Source organism: Lissotriton helveticus, chromosome 4_1 (assembly GCF_964261635.1).
Source record: "Lissotriton helveticus chromosome 4_1, aLisHel1.1, whole genome shotgun sequence".
NCBI classification, from domain to species: Eukaryota; Metazoa; Chordata; class Amphibia; order Caudata; family Salamandridae; genus Lissotriton; species Lissotriton helveticus.
Window position 1 is genome coordinate 421,533,708 of NC_136063.1, and position 23,390 is coordinate 421,557,097.

The following is a 23,390-nucleotide window of genomic DNA, read 5'->3' on the forward strand; positions in this document are numbered from 1 at the left end:
GAGGGGCACTGTGAAGTCTGATATTTGTTGTGACTCCGGTCAATGCACATATGAAAACTGCGAATACTGCAGAGAAAACCATATGGGGTAATTACCAGGTGTGATCAATATTGAGCTTAATCTGTTTTTCCCTGATAAAGTTCGGTAGGTAAATCTTTTAAACAATGTGCGACACAAAATGACTGGTAATTACAGGCCCATCAGAGTTGTGGTGCAGAAACCACCTAAATGTGCGTTATTCCCCCATTTTTACAGGAAAACTCATAATTGGCGATATATCCGCACCTGACAAATAACCATCCCCAGGGTATCAATAGTTATCAGATGCAATAAATTACGCACTACCAGCAGTGTACATTAGACATAGCCCCTGGCACCATCACGCACACAACAGAGCAAACTTCCCGATGTATATATCTTGCAAAATTCAACAGCACAGCTGTTTCAAGTTATATTCCTCCCCCACCCTACATCAACAGAACATATAACACCCAACACTTTGGACCATGAACATGTCTCCAAAAGAGATAGGTAGCTAAGACACAGGAAAAGATTGCTCAGAATCCAAAGGTGCTATGACATCATGCACACAGTAGCAATATACAACACCAAGGCACATAACACAGCATATAGCCATAGTGGAAGTCGGGTCCACAGCTAGCAGAGTTCTCCCAGATAACAGCAACAAGGGGCACCACACTACAGCTGAGAGCTCCAAATACAGGTTGTAAGTGGACATATTCAGCAAAACAGCGATGAAAATCCTTCCACTGTTCCGGCAGTGTTAATTCTAATGCTGTTCATATGCATCTGATTGCTTTCAAAAGAAAATCAGTGTGGCAGGAAAATCCCATTTTCCAGATATGATCAGGACGTTGGTTCTGAACCACATACTTACCTCTAAATGCCAACTTTAATGCACTTCATGACCTTACATGAAGAATGCTAAATGCCTCATATACAGTTTAATGTCTGCATGAAAAGCTCAACTAATACCCTAGCATCAACCACATTCAAACTCAATATAGTCAATTTACTATAAAGTAAATACAGGGCACAGTGTAAAATATAACAGTTTCATGTTCACACATCACAGCAAGAAGGCTACATGCACAAAATAGGTTTAAAATTAATCAGTAGCCTTTTATGATACTTTTACAGAAAGGTACAATGGAAAACGAAATTCTTAACAATGAAAAATGAACTTCAAATCTATTACCAGCCAAATCATCTAACAACAAACAATGTGGTATCATGTACTGTCATACCAAATGGGAAACGAGATGTATCACTATTTGTGGTGCTCCTAGGGCTTTTCTCCTCTGGAGTTTGGCCCCATACCCTGGATGAATTCGCCTAATTTTATCATTTCTTTAGTAAACTAGTTAGTAAACGTGTAGAAAAACGCAAGTCAGCATAAAAAGTTACTCGACATAGTACGAGAAAATCTAATGTTCTAGTAGAAATACTAAGTGACAAATAACATCTCCTTTTCCAGCCTTACCTAACTCCCAACATGTGGTAACTGCCACCCACCAGAGTACAACAAGAGGTGGTGACCACATAGAATTAAGTAAGTTCAAACAACCAGAGTGAAGAAAAACATGGGCCAACAAAGGTCCTGTTTTGGAACTGGATTGTATCAAGTAAAGAATGCAAGCCATGAAGTAAACCTTGCACAATGCATGCACAGTAGCTCATGCAACCACCTTTAAACTAGCAATGACAGCGGTAAGATGTTGGTATAAATTGATAAAGTGGCTAAATAGAGATGCATGCCATCATCCAGGGGGCGCTAGCAGAGCTGGAAGCCTGGCATCTTAGCATATGTACTCAGCAGGGTAGCTTTGTGGACCGATAAAACAAACTCTCTGCTGTAGTCAAAGACGAAGCATTAAATGCTTCACACTTTCAGATTAAGCAGTGTTCTTCAGCCACCTTGAAATAACTTGGCCGGAATGAAAAAACAGTAGCGTGTGCAACTTTTGTTTTTTAACTCTAAAAATATTTTCTTTTAAGCAAATAACTATAAATGTATGTGAGGAATAACTATCAGGCAGGATTCTTTCTTTAAGAAAGTGTACAGCCAGGGAGAAGTTGACATATGTGCTGAAGGTTACTGGATAGTTTCAACAGTTCTTCAGTGTAAGGTGCTTTACACATTTATGTTTTATGGGAAATGTTTTGTTTTTTAAGAAAAAATACTGTTAAACTGACTGAACAATCTAATGTACCATACCTTGTGCATAGCATTTTCTCGAAATGAGCACATGGCATAATTGGAAAATGGGAGAAGTAGGCAAATCTTAGACAGCAGGGGAACGTTTAATTTTCCCACCACTCTCCGTCTAGGTAGATTATCAGTGATTCAGTATATAAAGAAAAATGTACCTCGAAAGGGAAGAGTGGGAACAAGACATAAGTAAACGTAGACGCTTCATTAATTCCGAATAAAAGAATGACAGAGAACATTTATTTTGACATACACAGAACATTCGAAATGCAGCAAATTCTTCGTCTTTGTAGTCAATTTCCTAGGCAAATACATTGTTTGATTCCACTTATTCAAAATGTCTTTAAAGGTAAACTTCACAAACACCCCTCAGAAGTAACCATGAAATACTAAAATACATAACTAGTGCCCCTTCTGATCTGTATGTAAAATCTTTGTCGTTTTAGCTCTTTGTTTTTGGGTAAATTGCGCTTCGAAACGCACCATTTGGTCCCATTTTCCTCCCCCGAGTCCTGATGGGTGGGCCAGGGCGCTCACTGTTCATTCCTCACCAGTGTAACTGTTCACTGGGCTCCACTGCTGAACGCGTGTCCTCCAGTTTACCAGCTTGAGAAAGAAAAGTGATAAATGGGTAGCCTTTTAGAAATGAATGTTTATTCATACGCCAGTCTTTTGGGAAAGTGAACGTTTAATAATGTGTTAAGGACGTGATAAATTGGAACAACTGTGGTGCCAAACCGTGATGTGGAAAATTCTAATCTGCATTCGTCAAAGGAGAAGAAATGCAGGAATACTGTTTGCCAAAAATGGGTGGACACGCAGAACATTTTTCATACAAAAGTAAAAACATTTTTTTTCATTTACTTTGGCCGGTGCCAGAAAAGGCTATCAGCATGGTCATAAAAAACAAAGGTAAAATGAAAGATAATGCCATACAGGAACTTGGATGCTATTAATCCAGATGGAACGTATTTAGATATAAGGCTACCAAAAGTCAACTACCTAAAGTTAATGGCTAAAATGCTTAAATATTTATATATATATTTTGAAATGGCAAAAAATGGCAAACCGCCAAATCCAAATGCAAGAATCATGTCCAGCTATGAGTAGATAGTTGTTAAAGTTCTACTGGGAGCTGGCAAAATTCAGAACATAGTCTCTTCGAGTTCCTATCAGAAAGTCCAAAGTATTTTCATGCTACGTGAATGCAAAATATTCCTTTCTGGTGATATATATGGTACTGAATTAATCAAAAATGAAAACGGACACTTGTAACACTTCTTGACCATTGGCTAAGAAGAATATTAGAATACCCTCAAAAACTCAATGTTGTATGGAATGCGGTATATATGTTTCCGCCGCCCCACATTGTAGTTATGGCAGTTATCATAGGGTGTTCCAATAAGTATTGATTGCCAGCCTCATCCAGAGGCACCTCTGGTCTAAAGTGCAGTGTACAGAGATGAAGGGATATCCATCAGAAAAGTGTGAAATCAAATTATTGGAAAAAAGGAAAAAATGTTAAAAAGGGGAAAGACACCCTAAGGTTTTTAATGGGGGGGTGAATTTCCACTGTACTAAAATAAGCTTATACTTCAAAGAGATCAAGTTACTGGATCTAGGAGTATAATGGCTGAATTGTCGACATGTTTCAGCTCCTTTGGCCCGAGGGGTCTATGGAGCTTTCATCAGGACTAACAAACAGAAAATGTTACTCACACAATTTGTGCAGTATTTTTGTGATGTGGTAGTTTTCTGATACTTGAATAAGAAAACCGTTCCTCCAAATTCTGGATTGGTGGAACCTGTTTCTCCATCTTGTGCTGGCTCTGCCCCCACAAGTCCGAGAACAGTTCACCACGCGGCTCTGGGCTATAATTAGCGGAATTCCCCTGATGGAGAAACAGGTTCCACCAATCCAGAATTTGGAGAAACGGTTTTCTTAATCAAGTATCAGAAAACGACCACATCACAAAAATACTGCACAAATTGTGTGAGTAACATTTTCTGCTTGTTAGTCCTGACGAAAGCTCCATAGACCCCTCGGGCCAAAGGAGCTGAAACATGTCGACAATTCTACCATTATACTCCTAGATCCAGTAAATTGATCTCTTTGAAGTATAAGCTTATTTTAGTACAGTGGAAATTCACCCCCCATTAAAAACCTTAGGGTGTCTTTCCCCTTTTTAACATTTTTTCCTTTTTTCCAATAATTTGATTTCACACTTTTCTGAGGGATATCCCTTCATCTCTGGACACTGCACTTTAGACCAGAGGTGCCTCTGGATGAGGCTGGCAATCAATACTTATTGGAATACCCTATGATATCTGCCATAACTACAATGTGGGGCGGAGGAAACATATATACCGCATTCCATACAACATTTAGTTTTTGAGGGTATTCTAATATTCTTCTTAGCCAATGGTCAAGAAGTGTTACAAGTGTCCGTTTTCATTTTTGATTAATTCAATACTTACTTTGGGGAAAGAAACGGACGCTTTAATTCCTCATCCCTCCCTGCTGATTAACTATGATATATATGGTACAACCGTCCCCATGAGACTCGCTTTAAAAAGAGAGAGACAATTGTACTGTACGTATCAATAAGTAAAATATGAATTATTCAAAGAAGCTTGTATTGGGATTGTGAAAGACATTTTGTGATTTACGTTGGAGTGCGGACAGATAGAGCAATATGCAGAGACCCCCTACGCCAAAGACAATGGGTTAAGAAAAAAATGATAGATAGCACCAACTGATTGTTTATATTTAAGTTATGAATGTCTTCAATTCTCCACTACCACACTCAATCTGTGAACCAGTACTGTTCAGATCAATGTGGGGCATTGAGGAGAAGCTTGCCGCTGTCCCACTGGGGAAATTGTCCAGAATTGGGTGGACGTTCTACTCACTATTCAAGTACCTCCATATATAATTTTCAGGTGTGCCAATCTGTCAAAAGTGGATTTCCCAAGAAATGAATTTCAGGGCCAGTTGCATGTCAACTCGTCCCTACTAATAACAGTCTTTGCTTAGGTTGTCAACGTCTGCAATGGTTGACCCTTGTAGTGTTTGACAAAGACATTATGAGAACGTTTGCAGAGTAAGCGGGTTTGGGGTGTTTATTGTAAGCTGAACTGGTGCGTTTGTTCTCCCTTGCTTCCTTTTATAAAACTTACAAGGAATGCTCTCTATGTGGATGCTGATGTCTGAGTTCAAGATACAAGGAGGAAAGGGGGCTAGTTGTAGGGCCAAACTCCTGTTGCTGACATTTACTTCTCAGGCATCCATAAGCCTTTGGTTGAAATATCTTGCAAGTGGTTTCCCAAACTTAGGTGGGATGCCTCTCGACTGAAGTAGAACTTCCTTATTTTCTGGGAGAAATTAGGTGAACATTTCAAAATGAATATGTGAAAAAACCTAACTTGTGAAAGTGAGAAACCAAAAAGTGCAATTTGTCAATTAGTTTCAATGCCAAAATATCGATATTTTGTCACCTTTTTTCATGTTTTCTAAAGGAAATAACTTTTGCTGTAAGGTAGCCTAATTCTCATCCCTAACCCTAATGCTAACCCCATCACTTATTCCTTATTTTAAAATACTCTAGGAGACAGTCCCTAACACTAGCCTCATCATTTATCCATCACTATCCTTAACCTTACTACAATGCCTAACCATAATCCAACCTATCACCATATCCCTAATCCTAATAGTAACCATTATCCTAATGCTGACCTCATCTCTTACCCTTACCTCATTGCTAATCTTATTCTTTTCACTAAATTTAATCCAAGACACCAGCTGGAACAGGGCATCGTCCTGGAGGGAGTGGGGTAATTCCATCTTTCCATGTGATATTGTTTTATTTATAAAACTGAAAGCAAGTTCAACCAGGTTATATGTTGATTTCTGTGCATACAGGGTATACCTATTGAAATTTAACAGTAGGAGAGGGGTTATTATAGAGAGACCCTAGTATTCTGTATAATTGTTAATGTTGCTGCCTTCTTTATCTGGTAACTGACCAAGAATCACTGCAAACTGTATTAGACACAAGAATTGATATGATGCGACAATTTATGGCTACAAAATGGTGAACGAACATACATGTATAATTCTTTTGTATTAGTCCTTTTTTTTAATCCCGGAGCACACAGAAAACGTATGCCTTGCCCTAAACCTAACCCTACCAGTATACATAATGTTTACCCCAGCTCTAATCTTTTCCCCTTCCATAACTCTATAAATAAGTCTCACAATAACGCACAACCTTACCCTAAACCTTGCCCTAAAACTAACTGTAGCCCTTTCCCGTTTACATTTGAAACCATTTTTTAACAAATATTTCTCAAGCTTGTTTTAAAGGCTCTTCTTTTTTCTAACTTCTATTTTTAAAATTTTATATTTTTTATCTCACATTATTTTGGAAATCACACCCAATCACCCTCTAACTGGGTACTTTCTTAAGCCCTCCTTTTAGCGAAATGCGGAACATCCTCTTTTCAAGAGTTCTTAGATATATGTGACTCTCTTGTGACTGACAAATCTCCGAAAACTGTCAAATCAAACAACTGCAAATATCTATCTGTTCAAATTAATGCTCTGTGACACAGTAAGTTAATATGCGAATCTGCCTCACACCACCATGGCAAAAACTTGAACCAAGTCATGTCATCCTCCTGTGGTCTTGATTATGCTAGTGCAACACCTATTCTCTGGCTTGGCAGTTTTTTGTCAAAGGCCATTATCTTTGCTAGTAATCTTACTAATAACTGGGTGGATGAAAGGATAGGCACTGTGTGAACCCTCTACATGCATGGGATTTATCTTTACATTGAGGATTAAGTGGGCCATCTTCTATTTACCAATGCTAGAATCTTTGCAGTCTCTGTACTGGTCTTGATGTCTTGGAATGCCTTGTCCACACATCTCTCAATAGCAATCCATCTAACAATCTTTGACTATACTATTGGCTAGAAGAGTGTACTACAGAGCAACTCAACAACAGCGGTACTCACTAGTTGCTTGAGATTGGTGGGGGCTATGAACAAGGCTGCATCTATGATGGCTGAGGAGGCCTGTCCACATATCACGTTAAGGAAAAGGTACAATGTGTGCCAGACCTAGTAATTTTACGTCCCAAACATATTCACAATGTTTTCCACTTTGATGGAAGTGTCTGCAAAAGTACTGACTCTTCCCCAAGACATCCAATATCGTGACCTCTCTATCAAGGAGAATTATGCAGGGTGCTGCTGGGTTTCTAGACCGGCATTGAACTTTGCTGAAATAAAAGAACGCTGTTTTTTTTTATTCAACATACACATTGGCATCATATTAGGAACTTTGTAATTCTTCTCCAGCCGAGCCATTAAGGGTGGGGGGTTTGAAGTGTGAGTTTGCTTGATTTCCAGTAAATCCTCTTTCCACGGTCTAAAATGAGAACACCTTTGACTGATTTTTTTTTCCCGCAACTAGAATTGGAGAGTCCAGTTATGTGGAGGCTCTTTACTTGCGGCTGTGAAATACCCCAGGAGGTTAGTAACCACAAAGATGATAGCATGCCCCTCATTTGGAATAATATAAGCCTATTCAGTTTTAACTAGATCCACATCAGCTCTGAGGTCTTCAGGGCCTGTGTCATCATGGTTTTGCATGATGTACTCCTCTAATTCATATCCGTAGGGTCAGGGATACTAGAACAGATGATACTGTGCTGTTTCATTGGAGATGGTGACAGTAGCGGCCTTTTGGTAGAGTGACTGGACTAAGCGTGGAGTGTCCCAGTGCAGCATGGGCTGGTGAGCCAATACCTAGACTTCAGTAGTCCTGTATCTCTACTCCGGGGTCTGTAATAGTAAGGCCTAATACAGAGAGGGTATTGATTGTAAAAAAGGCTGCTTTTTTTTCTCTCTCTCCCCACTAGAGCACAAGAGTTATGGGGAGCAAAGTTCAAAGCTATACCACATTGCCTGCCTAGCAGTACTGTGTGAAATAAGTGCATTCTGTGATTTCAGATGTACACAATTCAGCTGAGAATTTCAAGTAAAGCAGTCAAGAAAGATCAAATACTGGAGACTAAAACTTTAAGATGGAATTCAATAACTTCTCAATTAGCGGGGTTTTCAGGGATAACAAGCAATCAAGACAGTGAGCTGTCATTTAATTAATGATCAAACTGCTCAATAAATAAGATATAAAAGAAAGTACGCAAATACCCTTCTAAACCTCCTGGAACAAAGCTACAATTTTTCTTACAAGAACACCACACTCTCTTTCCTGTCACACAGCAAAGGCATACAGCACATGCAAAGACACTGTTCTCAATCTAATGAGCACGGGCAGGTCAGTTCAATCTGACTTGCAATGCTAATGACCACCCTATTTAGAGAACCCTCGTACTTGTACTGTAATTAAAGTTAGGGCACATCTGCTATGTAGAATGCTTTGGTCTTTAAGTCAACTTGGCCATTTTCTTATCGCTGGTATTTATTCTTAGAAGGGGATGAAATGTGGTCCATGCGGTCCTCATTATTTTAACCAGCAAAACAGTAGAATTTGTTGTCGGTAACTTACGGGGTAATTTAACAAAAAGAATTATGAAAGTGATTAGCTGTGCCCCTCTCAGTAAGAGCTATTGAATATGCATTTTTTTTGCATTTAATAGCTTAAAGCAAAAATGCCTTATTCCGAAATGCTGCAGAGAACCGGACAATACTAAAAGGGACATTGAACATTTCACCATCAAAACAGCTCTACGATAAATGTATTTAATATTCGGAAGTTTGCACACATACCAATACTCTGGAAGTTTAAGGAGTTTCCCGTACACAGCTGTGCTGAAAGAGGGTAGGACCGGAGCAGGTAAACAGTACGATCCTGTGCTGTCCAAATATGTCAGTCCTGCTTGGAAACCAAATACCTACAACACAAAGAAAATTACAAATGATTGAAATGTATAGAGGACCTAAAATATGAGTTTACTGAGTTGTGCAAAAATACGAATGTTTGTATTTATTAACCATTCTCAAAACAGGTTATCAATTAATGTATGTTTTCTGTGCAGTACACAGGAAATTAAACATTTCCTACCGAGAAACAAACGTTTTTTGAAATAGTAGTCTCCATTACCGGTTCAACAAAGACACCCGCACAATCAGCAGTATAAACAACAGCATTAGTAAAGAGATGCTACTTACCAGTAACACTAGTTCTTCGGCAAGGGTAATATCTCCAGATTTACATGGGATCTGTCTATTCTAAGATGGGCCGTGTCACTAACGTCTTTCAGGTTGGTCAATAAATATGATGTGGCACTGAGAGGTGCCAAAGGAACCATCTTTACACCACTAGGTCTTGAATTAGGCACTTCCTCATTATTATGTTAAGAGGTTAATAATTAGGGTAAGATTTTTACAGTGCTTCTTAACCCTCGGGTCTCACTCATGGACCATGGAAGCATGTACAAATATAAAGAATTTCGCAATGGGGAATGCATCAACAAGTAAAGCCAATTAATAGTGAACAAATGCCACGCTTTATATTCTGATGTGGTTGTAGGAGAAGACCAATCCACGAGCTCAAAGAAGGACAAAGTTGCATTCACGGTGGCTCGGTTGCCTGCTATTATTGACATGTGGATATCTTGCCACCTAGTGCAGTGACCAGGCAGTGCTCCACAAGCTATTAAATCACACAAAGCTCAAGATGAACTTCAGTCCTGAGGGTAAGTACGAGACCATACTCTGCTTCCTCCCTTGACGTTGCACTGATAAGCCCATCTCCCAGGCATGTTTAGCAGTGAAAGGAAACCACAAGGACAAGGACCGTGGTAAAACCCGGAGATGCATTGGGACCAAAACTCCCATAAGAGCTCTAAGTTGAACCGTCCACATTTCATAGGCCTTGAGGGATAGCAGGTAAAGGACAAGGGAAGCAGTATATCCCATTAACCCCTATTGTCTTTGCATCCCACAGACAGGGGGCTTCCTGGTGACAGTCTTTGTGCTCACATGGTTCATCCACATGAAAACAAAATAACCAAATGTAAAACAAAATCTATACTAAGGGTGGAAGCTATTCTTGGAAATAAACCATTATGCCATGAGCAAAAACCCCTCATTATTTTGATTCGGAACAAATGGTATGTTTGTTCCCTGAAAATATCGATTTGTAGTGTTGGTTTGGCATTAATAAAGGGTCCTTCCTGTGTTCCTGCAAGATGAATGACTACATGAACGTAAGTGCCCTACGCGATGAAGGAACAGAGACAGTCGTTGGTCTGGACAGCTGTCAAAACATGGGTCAAGGACAGCATTTTGAACCTGTGGTAGTCGACGAAATGTCTGAGATCATGAAGACCCAGGATTAAGCAGAGAATTCTTTCTTTTCCTTACAGTGGGCGTAATTACCCGTCCTATTTCTAAGAGCGGCATCAGCTTTTTTGCTCTTACTAAGTGAAGTTTCTAGACCTTCTGAAGCTGTCTCTGGGAACTTAGTATCCCACAAGGCATAGGAAATGTGGAAGATTTAACAGAAAGGTACTTGTGAGAGTTTTTTTTCCTTTGTGCTTCTTAAGAATTCTGACTAAAGGTAAGACAGCAGTGGAGTAGAAGTAGAAGTAGCAGTAGACCACATGGGATTAAAAACAAGCTATTCTGAACATCGGACTGGCCTTACTGTAGGAACTGACAAAATGAAATGTCACTTAAGCCAATTTTAAATTAGTGATGAATCCCTGTGAGACAAAGGAAGTATTCCAAATAAGCATACACATGTATAAAAAAATCAAAAGCTGGAGAACACGGGGCGTGGCTTGGACGGCCAGCATGGCGGACGCAGCCTAGGTGAGCTCCGTCCCCGCCAGCTAAATATCCGCCGATTTATCCTGTGCATCCCAGTTCCCAGGGACCCCGAGGGTCCAATCCGGAACTGGTGACCAGTGAGCTGCCGTCGGTGACTTTTGGGCCGGCAGCGAGCCCCGAGGACTGGGCAATACAAATCCGAAGCGGTGCGGCCTGGGAGGTCTGCGGCAGCCGGGGAGCTTGAGTTTGGCAATCCCGGCTGCGGCGACCTAGGGGCGGCGGCGGCCCGGAGGGTGATCGCCCGACCAGCAGTGGCGGAGGTCCGGCTGTCCCGGAGCGACCAGGGGTCCCCCAGCTTCCGGCCGGGGGGTGCAGACATTGCGGACAGCCCAGAGAGGGGAGCGGAGCGGAGGGACCTGGCCCGCGGGCCGAAACAGAACAGCACAGCACCGGAGCGGCACCGCAGGTAGGAGACAGCCCTGCCGGGAGCCCCCGGGCTGGACTTCGCTGGGTGACGATATAAAGCGGAGAGGGCAGCGGGCTGGGAGCCCTGCCGGTCCGTTGGTGAACAGGACAGTCGGGCGGGGCCTACACAGGCAGCCGCAGCCGGGTACCTCGATTTTCGGGTACCCCGCCCGACACCCGAGCAGTAGCAGGGGGCCCTGGCCTTGGCGGACACGGGCGGAGGTTAGTGCGGCTGCATCTCCTGCACCTGGGGGCCCCCTTGGAGAGTGTGGCGAGTGACAAGAGAGACGTCTCCTGTATACAGTTGCCCGTGGGGAGGATCGTGGGCGAGACAGTGGACAGCGGGCCCGGCTGGGGCTTGAGGCGCCATAGAGACCGGAGGCAGTGGTGTGGAGCCCTGGAGAGGGGACAGAGACGGCCAGGGTCAGCGGAGTCTGCGGGGGGCGCCGCATTCAGCATTCCGGCGGTTGGTTCGGGCCGCAGTGGGCCCCCCGACTGGGTGTGCATACAATGTCCGGAGGATCTGCGGAGTGGGCCAGCCGTTGACGCAGTTCGGCAGCCATGACACGCGGAGCAGGTGGCAGTGGGGGAGGCCCCAAGCAAGGCCCGATGGACAAGTTTGCCGGGCCGGGGGAAACGCTGGAGCCCCCGGTGGATCCCAGGCGGTAGGGCCAGACAACGCTGCGCTGCTCAGTCCCGTGATGTGCTTGATGCGAAGATCGGGGCGGTGGGGTCGGATGTTACTCTATTGCGCCAGGATCTGCGCAACGCGGTCTCCTGTATCACGGAGGTCGAGACGCGCATCTCGGGGGCAGAGGATGATATAGTGACCCTTAAACGTAAAGTGGCTAATCTGGAATCTGTCAAGAAAGGATTGGCGTACCGGGTGGAGGATGCGGAAGGGCGCGCCCGGCGCAACAACCTCCGCTTTCTTGGACTACCCGAGGGCTGTGAGAAGGGAGATATGGAGGGCTTCCTGACGCGGTGGCTGGGGAGCTGGATGTCGCCGGACACTCTTTCTCACTGCTTTATAATTGAACGAGCACACAGGGCCCTGATGCAAAAACCGCCGGAGGGAGCGCGACCGCGGCCTGTAATCGCTAAGCTCCTAAATTATCATGACAGGGACATGATCCTAAAGCAGGCCAGAGTGAAAGAACCACTGCGGTACGAGAATCACACTGTCATGGTCTTCCCGGACTACACCCGCATGGTACAACAGCAGCGCCAGACATTTGCGGCAGCCAAGGCCCGGCTGCGGGACCTGAAACTACAGTATGCCCTGCTATATCCGGCCAGGTTGAGAGTGGTGTTTCAATCCCGCACGCATTTCTTCGACTCTCCAGAGGAGGTGTTTCAGTGGACAGATGAAATCAGACCGCCAAAGGATCACACATCACAGCGGAGAGACGCCGACTCCCGACACGGCGAGGCACAGACGGAACCCCCTCGGGAGGGGCGGCGCAAGGGCAATTGGAGATCCAGATCTAGGCAGCGGTCGGCGTCAGATGTGGCCTCCGAGACAGTGTTGGGGGCGACCGAGAGGCAGAAAAAGGGCACGTGAATTGAACTGAGAGACATTTAGTAAACTTACTCATTCAGCCCTCTGCTTCATTGAGACCCCGTCGAGGGGCATATCGGGGGGGCCTCATCAATCTGGGGAAGAGTGTACAACGTTGATGCATTAATGAAGGTTCCGGAATACGCCTGGGGGGTGACTGGGACTGGGGGGGATTCTAGTGGTGGGGGAGGGGTCCTTCTGGGTAGGTGGGTGGGTGTAGGTTCTAGAGCAGTTGTATAGGGGGATGGGGATCCATTGGTGGAGAGGGTCGTCGACTCCACGTTTGGGGTGGAGGCCCTGCGTCACCGCGACAGGTACTTCATTGTTTCTTGAGGTATGGGGTTGGGGGGTAGGTTCCGGGGAGCAGTTTGTTGTTGTTTCGGGGGGGGGTTTGCACGGTCTGGCCAATGTTCTGGTGGGGGTTGAGAACACGCACGGCGAGCGGGAGCAGGACTCTTTGGATGCAAAGGGTACTGGATGTCGAGCCCGGATGATGGGGCTGTAGAGCCCTGGGACACACTTCGTGTCCTTAGTTGGAATGTGAGGGGCGTGCTGGACAAGATCAAGCGGGGGGCAGTGTTGAAGCAGGCCAAGAGAGTGGGGCGGATATTGTACTGCTGCAAGAAACACACCTCTTGGGGTCTAAAACACTGTGCCTTCAGAGGTTTGGCTATACACAGGTCTTCCACGCTGGATTTACCAGAGGTTCCAGAGGGGTGGCCATTCTGATACATCGAAGGGTCCCATATGTCCACTCCACACACTGGCTTGACACACAGGGTCGCTACATCTTTGTTCGGGGCACACTAGGGGGGGAACAGGTGGTAATTGGTAGCGTATACGCTCCGCCTCCTCTGCAGTGGTCCCTAGTAGAAAAGATTTTGGCGGTGTGGGCAGAGATCCCAAATGGGATGGCGGTCATTGGTGGAGATTGGAACGATGTGTTAGACCACACAAGTGATAGGTACTGGCCGAGAGGGAGTAGAGAGGCGACAGGACACACCAAATTGCACGATATGATTAGAAATCTTGGATGGGTGGACACGTGGAGACTGATGCATGGGGCGCGGCGGGAGTACACATTCCTCTCATCGGTCCACAAGTCGTTTTCCAGGCTAGACTATATATTTGTTCCCCTGGCAGCCCAGAATAGGGTGGAGGCCGCGGATATTTTGCCGCGTGGGCTGTCGGATCACTCCCCTACGACTGTCACTATAGGCCTGAATCAACGGCGGCAGCCGTTTCGCTGGCGTCTCTCGGTCTGGCACTTGCAGTTAGGGGACTATCAAGCACATATGAGAAGGGCAATAGCGCACTATCTAGCAGACAATATAGGGACAGTGGCGACCAGGGGGACACTTTGGGAGGCGATGAAGCCCACGCATCGAGGCGTGGACATTGCCTGGTGCGCGGCGGCTAAGAGAAGGCGTCGGGAGACCCTGACTCAGGCTGAGCTAGATATCAGGGAATTGGAGCGACGTAGTGGACTGGAATGGGGAGGATCGACAGGTGGGGCAGTTACTACTTGCGCAGCAGTCCTATGCCTCATTATTAATGGACGAGGCACGACAGATGTGGCTAGCTACCCGCAGCAGAGTGTACCAGTGGGGAGATAAATCAGGGAGGATGCTTCATAGACTATGTCAGGGACAGTTCCATGCTCAGACTCCCCTGAGGATTCTAGATGACTCAGGCTCCTTGATGACAGACCCCAAGCTGATTGCGGAGGGCTTTGCGGCATACTATGCGGATCTATACTCTCCGCATGAAAGCATAGATGCGGACTTGGTCGCCAAATTTATAGACGACTTGCCGCCAAAAGCGATCACAGATGAAACCCGCGAACGCCTAGTCAGGCCCCTGACAGAGGATGAATTGGGGGTTGCTCTTGGGGAACTGAACACTGGGAAGGCTCCCGGCCCCAATGGCTTCCCCAGCGAATTCTTTAAGAAGTGTCATCTGCAACTGGGAGCCCATTACAGGGCAGTGGTAGAGGAGGCTAGGGAACAGGGTAGTCTACCCCCGGACTGGAGGCATGCCGAGGTGGTGGTGTTTCACAAACCGGGTCGACCCCCTGAGCAGTACGCATCATACCGCCCGATTTCTTTACTGAATGTGGAGGCCAAGGTTTTGGCCAAAGCGCTGGCTAATAGATTGCTACCTTATATTTCTGACCTTGTCCACCCCGATCAGGCTTGGTTCATGCCCCGGCGGGCGACTCGGCACAACATCAGGAGAGCCCATGTCGCGGTTGCGGCGGTTCGGTCCTCTGGGACACAGGCGGCGCTATTCTTGGCTGATATGGACAGGGCGTTCGACTCCCTCAGTTGGACGTACCTGTTCTCGCTCTTGCCGCGCCTGAACCTGGGGCCGGTGTTTGTGTCTTATGTGAAGTTACTATATACCGAGCTGACGGCTTCAGTTAGAGTGGCGGGGGCGGTGTCATCAAAATTTGCCATTCAGAGGGGCACCAGACAGGGCTGCCCCCTCTCTCCATACTTATTTGCCCTAGCCATGGAGCCCCTGGCGGCCTGGGTCCGGATCGATGCGCAGTTGCGGGAGCTTGAGTGGTCGCGGGAAGTGTCAGACCGCATCGCATTATACGCGGATGACGTCCTGTTTTTTTTACGGATCTTAACAGATCAGGGCCCCGCCTGCTGCGTATATTGCAAATCTTTGGCGAAACCTCGGGCCTCTACATGAATCCCCGCAAATCTACGCTCTGGGTACTGGGGAGTGGCCCGACGCTGGGTGGCTGGTCGTCGGAATTGCAGGAAGCAGCAGGAGGCGTTCAATACCTGGGAGTGTTTTTGACAGAGATGCCGGCAGTCGCGTGGGAGCGTAATGTAGCGCCGGTCTGGGAACGGACCCACGCTGACATTAAGGTATGGTCCCGGATGCCGCTGACCATCTATGGCAGATCGGCCATTTTTAAAATGGTGGCCCTACCCAGACTGCTGTATCAGCTACAAAATCACCAATACCCGATCCAGCCCTCTAGGTTTAAACGGGTGGACTCCGCCCTTGGGCAATTCCTCTGGGCAGGAGGATCGATTAGGGTGGCGTTGCGCAAGTGCTTCCGATCAACATATTGTGGGGGGCTGGCGACCTCGGATGTTCTTTCCTACTACCAGGCGTCCCATTTATTAGTGTTAAATGATTGGTGGTATGGGGAGAGGAGCGACCCAGCATATGCAATAGAGAGGCTACTGATGGAACCACGCACGCTCCACACATGGCTGTACGAGACGAGGGGGCGCACGACCCTGCCGCCAGCGACACAAGTGGTATTTGATGTCTGGAAACGAGCATTGCGGCGGATGGGGTGGTGCCAGACCCTAACTGAGGAAACCCCCCTATGGGGCAACGGCCGCTTACCAGGTTTGGCGGCCCTCTCCGGTTTTTCAGGTTGGGGCGCAATCGGTATCTCCCGGTTGGGGGATGTTATGTCAGGAACAACGCTTAAGTCATTCCAGGAGCTCAGCACAGAGTTTCACATGCCCCGCACGCTGTTCTTCAGGTATTTACAGTTGCGCCATGCCCTAGCCCCAGATCTGGAGGGCTTGACGTCCCTTCCTGAGTATAGCCCACTAGAGGCCCGAGTCTTTATGGGAAACATAGACACAAAGAAAATCTCACGCATTTACCAGTCCCTGATCATACACTGCTCCCCAGACCTGCAGACACTTAGGGAAACCTGGGAGGCTGAGGTGGGGCCGCTGGAGGAGGAGGACTGGAATGAGGCGATGGGGGGTTCCAGAGGGGCGGCCATATCGGTCCGTCTTCGTTTGATACAATTCAAATACTTTCACAGGGTGTACTATACCAGACAGAGGCTTTGGAGGGCGGGCCTGATTGGTTCCCCGGACTGTACTAGGTGTGGACAAGAGGAGGGCACCTTCTTCCATACAGTGTGGAGCTGCGAGCGGTTGAGTGGATTCTGGAATGGCGTCTGGAATGGGTTGGACGAGGCGCTGGGTTGGGTGCTCCCGCGCACACCGCGGTTGGGGCTGTTGCATGTACTAGAAGGGGTGGGAGGCAACATATATAAGAGACACCTGCACTTGCTAGGTCTCACTGTGGCCAAGAGAGACATTGCAAGGGCCTGGAAGAACCCGCAGGCCCCATCGCTCGTAGCATGGAAGAGGGGCCTGAATTTCTGTATGGGGATGGAGAAACCCATATTCCTGGCTCGGGCTGCCCCAACAAGCACTTCAAGATTTGGAAAAGATGGGCCGACTATAGGGGTATTTGGTTGGAGCCACCAGTGGAACCAGACCCTGATCTTGAGGCTTGAGTCCGCTCTGGTTTGGACTGTGTGTGTGTGTAGGACAGGACAGGTTGAGTACCGTGCAGGGGGGGGAGGGATCCGGGTGGGATGGAGTCTGGGAGGGTTGGGGGGGATAGGAGTTGGGAAGGGGAAAGTTGAGTTATGTACAATGATCCCGATGTATTGATTATGCACATAATGATAGATTGCGTTATGGTTTATGTATGCTGGTGTCCTGCAGATACCTCTGGGGTACAGGGGTCTGCGACTTTTTTATGTGATCTATCAATAAAAAATGTGTTTTCAAAAAAAAAAGCTGGAGAACACTAGTTACTCATACCTACAGATATGCTTAAGCAGTACTGATGGTCTTACAAAGAAAAGCATAAAGCCAGCCTCGCGCATGCAAGTTGGTAGCTGATCTGTTACCTTTAAGAGGGCAATAAATAAAAGCATGATCCCAACACAGTAGTCCCGTTTTCAGATGGCTGGTGACCAATAACCTGTTCTTGTGAATACAGCAGGGAGAGGAGGGTAAAATAAATCTACTAGGGTTGTGCTGCTGCCTAAAGCAAATGGGAGCTTGTATCAAGTGCAAGATTAGGCATAATACATCTCATGCTTAATCTACATTAACTTGCAAGTAAAAAAAGTGGCCAGCTCTGCCTGGCACTGATCCCTGTAGTGCTCCTTATAATCCAGTGCCTAATGAACTGGTTAAGCCTGGATTGTGTGTACAGTCACACTAGGTCATGTCTAGAAGGAGGCGGGCCACACCCAACTTTAACATAGATCCACATTTTGTCAGAAGACAAGTGACAGCACAGGATTGAAAGGGGCAGACAGAGGTGGCCTGTACCTTGACAAACTAATTCCCCACACTCCAACATGCTTCACAATTCAATAATATCTAAAATGCGATACAAACTACAAGGACTGTCTGGGCAGGAGTAAGCCAGTGCAAGGTGTCAGAAAGTGCCAGTATACAGATGTGTAAAGCCCGCTTCAAAAATACAACCCACAAACTAAAGTAATCTAATGTTTAACAACTACAGAGAAACACAGAAAATCACTGCCCTAACGATTCAGAATAAATAGGGTGAAAACTATCTTGCAACACTACACAAAAGCAAGATTGTTCACATTCTTTACTCTGAGTCCGTGCAAAATTTCCACTCTCTACTGCAGAAGTAATCGGTATCTTACACTCAATATAGCTTCATAGTCTCACTTTTTATCCGTGCATGCCCTTTTAATATCCATAATTGTTTCAATGTCTTTGCCGCCAAATTAGTGCTCGTGCTTTCCCTGGCGATGTGAATACAGCCTTTGATGTGCCAGTGATTTGCCTAATGTTCCATATTATTCTTCCACTTTTCTCCTTCCTCAGCAATTACAGCTAAAATGGCTCTGATCTTGCACTCCTAGCCTCTTTATCTGCTGCTCGGCGTAGGCACCGAACAGGCCAGCAGTCTGACTGGGTTTCCCGGCTGACAAATCAATGTGTGTATGCATCCGTATCCTTATTGCATTCGTCTATAGAGATGGCTGAGTTTGTAAAACCGTGCAGAGCCTTTACAAACCAAAGAATCATAAAATCGAATACTGGCACGGTGGCCTTGATCATGTTCTTTCAAAGTTTGCTAATCATTTTATTTAAATGAGGTATATGCATAAGGCTGATGTACCCAACAGAGAAACAAAGTTCATTAAACAAAGTTTCTAAAATGAGTTTTAGCTTGCTTGTGCAATAAGAGTAAATACAATAATGTATGCTAAATGCCACTTTTAACTTTATGACATCGCCAAAATGCAGTATGTTCAATGGCTGGTTCCTATAGTTCGAACATTGGTTTTATATGTTTTAATCTTTCTTAACTCTATTACCTGTTGTTCATATGTAATGTATTTTGTATCTTTTATGGCATAAGTTGCCGAAATAAAGATTATGAAACGAAACGAAATACAATAAATACTGTAGAGCTTTGGCTAAAGAAGCTGCTTAATATAACGTTTCACTGCAGAACAAGTGCCATACTATTATGCCTTCAAATCATAGGTGATCCGCGCCACAGTAGGTTTTTACGCCCACATGTAAGATTGTTGATTCATACGCATGACATCTGAAAATGCTGGAACTGCCATGATGCACCGTGCCATGCAAAGTCCAGGAAGCTTTTTCGGTGATGGTAACTTGCAAGCCTATACTGGCAACTTGGATTTGCATGGCCACCACTAGCTGTACACTTATGGCTGAATCAATGCCAGAGGAGTGAGTCAACTTATAGATTACATGTGGACACACCACAAACAGACTCACAGGAAGACTTGGCGCACATTTACCCACAGACGAGCTAAGAAGGACAGCATGGAACCAAGAGGCAGAAAGAATTGCACCCTGCCAGTCTACAGAATTAGCTTCACAAGTACGACGCTGTTCCTAGCAAACAATATTGCTACCACACCACTTAGACACACATCTTAGCACACCTTTATGCAGTAGAGGAGTGAAAAGCGCTGAACAGACCGCACAAGAGGAGAGTTTCCCGCTGTGGTATTTATTGTTTTTTTTAACAATTAATCTTGGAGTCAAATCCCACACACTTACACCTTAGCTCACATTTATGGAGAGGGGCCTGCAAGGACTCCAGAATGAGGGAGACTTGGACTCTGCCCGCCTGCGGCACTAATTTCACAAGCATGGTGCCCTCCTTCGTCCCTTAAGGATAAGCGTTGTTGGTGCACACACACACAACTTAACACGCACTTATGCTTACACATTTATATAGAGGTGATGTGAAGGAGACTTGGACACACACCCTCAGCTCACACATTTATACAGAGGTGATGTGAGGGGCCTACAGGCCCCCGGAGTGAGGGAGACTTGGACGTACACACCCACAGCTCACACATTTACACGGAGGTGATGTGAGGGGCCTACAGGGCCCCGGAGTGAGGGAGGCCTGGACGTACACACCCACAGCTCACACATTTATACAGAGGTGATGTGAGGGGCCTACAGGCCCCCGGAGTGAGGGAGACTTGGACGTACACACCCACAGCTCACACATTTACACGGAGGTGATGTGAGGGGCCTACAGGGCCCCGGAGTGAGGGAGGCCTGGACGTACACACCCACAGCTCACACATTTACACGGAGGTGATGTGAGGGGCCTACAGGGCCCCGGAGTGAGGGAGGCCTGGACGTACACACCCACAGCTCACACATTTATACGGAGGTGATGTGAGGGGCCTACAGGCCCCCGGAGTGAGGGAGGCCTGGACGTACACACCCACAGCTCACACATTTACACGGAGGTGATGCGAGGGGCCTACAGGGCCCCGGAGTGAGGGAGGCCTGGACGTACACACACACAGCTCACACATTTACACGGAGGTGATGCGAGGGGCCTACAGGGCCCCGGAGTGAGGGAGACTTGGACGTACACACCCACAGCTCACACATTTACACGGAGGTGATGTGAGGGGCCTACAGGGCCCCGGAGTGAGGGAGGCCTGGACGTACACACCCACAGCTCACACATTTACACGGAGGTGATGTGAGGGGCCCACAGGGCCCCGGAGTGAGGGAGGCCTGGACGTACACACCCACAGCTCACACATTTGTACGGAGGTGATGTGAGGGGCCTACAGGGCTCCGGAGTGAGGGAGACTTGGACCCACACACCCTTAGCTCACACATTTACACGGAGGTGATGCGAGGGGCCTACAGGGCCCCGGAGTGAGGGAGGCCTGGACGTACACACCCACAGCTCACACATTTACACGGAGGTGATGCGAGGGGCCTACAGGGCCCCGGAGTGAGGGAGGCCTGGACGTACACACCCACAGCTCACACATTTATACAGAGGTGATGTGAGGGGCCTACAGGCCCCGGAGTGAGGGAGGCCTGGACGTACACACCCACAGCTCACACATTTGTACGGAGGTGATGTGAGGGGCCTACAGGGCTCCGGAGTGAGGGAGACTTGGACCCACACACCCTTAGCTCACACATTTATAAAGAGGTGATGTGAGGGGCCTACAGGGCTCCGGAGTGAGGGAGACCTGGACGTACACACCCACAGCTCACACATTTACACGGAGGTGATGCGAGGGGCCTACAGGGCCCCGGAGTGAGGGAGGCTTGGACGTACACACCCTTAGCTCACACATTTATAAAGAGGTGATGTGAGGGGCCTACAGGGCTCCGGAGTGAGGGAGACTTGGACCCACACACCCTTAGCTCACACATTTATAAAGAGGTGATGTGAGGGGCCTACAGGGCCCCGGAGTGAGGGAGGCTTGGACGTACACACCCTTAGCTCACACATTTATAAAGAGGTGATGTGAGGGGCCTACAGGGACAAGAGGTAAAGTACCGGTTTGACCTGCATTGACTTTAAGGAGAATGGACATGACTTTCAGAAACAACAGGCATGCAAGCATGGAAATTAGCTTTATTACCAATCATTTTTTATGGCAATGCCAAGTTCGAAATATTGTTTTCACACCATAGTAAAGCACTTTCTGTGAGTAAAAAATGGTATGCGATATTTTTTGTCCTTCCATATAGAAATGTTTCATTGGATAGTAATATTTCACTTTTTTAGCGAGGTTAGACTGGCACCAAAATGGACTTCCACTGTGATAAATCTGAATCCCACATAATAACATAATATGGCAGGGCATCTTTATGATTTATGTAATAAAATGCAAAGGAAGTGAGGCCGATAAGAAACACTTTGCCTGTGTCAAAGAACTAACTCATTTAAATAAGAACGAGGTTTTTATTTTGTTGACTGCTATTAAGACTGCAAATTAGTCTGCTGTTCCATTGAGTGGTCAAAGAATAAACTCAAACTTCGGCCCACTAGTATTCCACAGATCTTAGAGATCCTTATTTCAAGGAAGCAGTAGCCCTCACCCACCTAGGTGGCATGCTTCATCATCGGGCTTGCTCACGTTGGTCATTAATGGAAGAAGTTGGTACGCTCTTGCAATTTTGGATGCTATATGTAACTATATTTGTCGTAGGAATGGTGCACCGGATTCATTCTTAAGCACGTCCCCGTTCTGGACTCTGACACATGTGCTGCATGAAGTATGTTTTTGTCCACGTATAAGAATCATGTGGGTGCAAATATTGAATCACAACATGCAAGATCCTTTTATATTTTCTGGCACTTTTGAGCATGAAACATGCTGACCCCTACTGAACATGATCAAATGCTCATTATTATGCCTGTTCTGGGTCAATCTTGTTTTTAATCTTGACACGGTCACTCACAAGGAATAAAGGGCCAGATGTAGGTAGGCATTTACCGGTCGGTAACGGCCGAATTCGTCCGTTACCGACCGGTAAATGGAATTTGAGATGTAGGGGGCATATTTTTACAGAATCGGTAAATTTACAGATCGGTAAATTTACCGATTCTGTAAAATACCGAATCGGTATTTTTACCGATTCGGTAAATTTGATATGTAGGTGGGACTCTTCTGAGTCCCACAAGCCTTACCGAATCGGTATTTTACCATCAAATTCAATTTGATGGTAAAATACCGATTCCGGTGTGCATGCACATGTGTGCATGCACACCTGTGCCATATGACAGGCAGACCTGCCCTTAGGGCAGGTATGCCTGCCACATGGCACCCGAACCTGTTTTGGGGGTGCTAGAGGGTGTCAAAGTGACACCCCCTGCACCCTTGTGAAATTCGGTATTTACCGATTCGGTAAATACCGAATCGGTAATGCCCATTCATTCCTATGGGCTTCAAAGCCCATAGGAATGAATGGGCATTACCGGTCGGTATTTACCGAATAGGTAAATACCGACTTTTACAGATTCGGTAAATCCACATCTGGATTTACCTACATCTCCCTCCTTATATTTTACCGATTCATAAATACCGAATCGGTAAAATTAGGTATTTATGAGTCGGTAAAATATATTTACCTACATCTGGCCCAAAGACTGCTGAGGGAGTGTCTGTAGTGAATTTTAATTCACTCAATTACCCAATCTACCATCAATCACAAACAACCATCACAA

At 46.3% G+C, this 23,390-nt stretch overlaps 1 protein-coding gene across 7 annotated transcripts in view; it reads right to left on the minus strand.

The window, feature by feature from the left end:
- Nucleotides 1-23,390, minus strand: part of VPS13B (vacuolar protein sorting 13 homolog B) — a 3,181,000-nt gene that overhangs the window by 2,644,588 nt on the left and 513,022 nt on the right. For all 7 annotated transcript variants that reach the window (XM_078686964.1, XM_078686965.1, XM_078686963.1 and 4 more), the window contains exon 16: nucleotides 9,032-9,156. In XM_078686964.1, coding sequence (XP_078543090.1) covers nucleotides 9,032-9,156 — 125 coding nt within the window. The remainder of the gene's footprint in view (nucleotides 1-9,031; nucleotides 9,157-23,390) is intronic.